The sequence below is a fragment of the Bison bison genome, unplaced genomic scaffold (assembly GCF_000754665.1).
Source record: "Bison bison bison isolate TAMUID 2011002044 unplaced genomic scaffold, Bison_UMD1.0 scf7180017861857, whole genome shotgun sequence".
In the NCBI taxonomy this organism is placed as follows: Eukaryota; Metazoa; Chordata; class Mammalia; order Artiodactyla; family Bovidae; genus Bison; species Bison bison.
The window spans coordinates 9,536-10,211 of record NW_011492429.1 but is presented as its reverse complement, the minus strand read 5'-3'; the positions used below and the strand labels follow the sequence as shown (position 1 = coordinate 10,211).

Sequence of the window (676 nt, the reverse complement as noted above, 5' to 3'; positions counted from 1 at the left end):
TCTTCCTTCTGCTGGTGATGGCCTATGACCGCTATGTGGCCATCTGTAAGCCCTTGCATTACTTGGTGATCATGAAGCAGAGGGTGTGTGTTGTGTTGCTGGTGGTGTCCTGGGTTGGAGGTTTTCTGCACTCTGTAATTCAACTTAGCACTATTTATGGGCTCCCATTTTGTGGCCCAAATGTCATTGATCACTATATGTGTGACATGTACCCTTTATTGGAACTTATCTGTACTGACACCTATGTCACTGGCATCTTAGTGCTGGCCAGTGGAGGACTGATCTGCACTATAGTGTTTCTGCTCTTGCTCGTGTCCTATGGAGTCATCCTGCACTCTCTGAAGAACCTGAGTCAGGAAGGGAGGGGGAAAGCCCTCCAGACCTGTGGTTCCCACATCACTGTGGTTGTCTGCTTCTTTGTTCCCTGCATTTTCATGTATGTGAGACCTGCTAAAACATTCCCCATTGACAAATCTGTGAGTGTGTTCTATACAGTCATAACCCCTATGCTGAACCCATTTATCTACAGTCTAAGAAATTCTGAGTTGACTAATGCTATGAAGAAGCTCTGGAGAAGAAACATATCTCATAATAAATAAGTGCATCATCTACCATGAAGGGAGTCATTTTACAGTAGGTTCCATTTCCTTAGAATTCAGAAGTCATTTTAAAATTT

At 43.6% G+C, this 676-nt stretch overlaps 1 protein-coding gene across 1 annotated transcript; it reads left to right on the top strand.

Moving 5' to 3' along the window:
- Positions 1 to 5: 5 nt before the first annotated feature.
- On the top strand, positions 6 to 599 carry LOC104983181 (olfactory receptor 4A47-like; the record flags this gene model as incomplete). Its single annotated transcript, XM_010832643.1, has 1 exon — positions 6 to 599. A coding segment is annotated over one exon (594 nt), but the record flags the coding sequence as incomplete, so codon positions are not given.
- Positions 600 to 676: the final 77 nt, after the last annotated feature.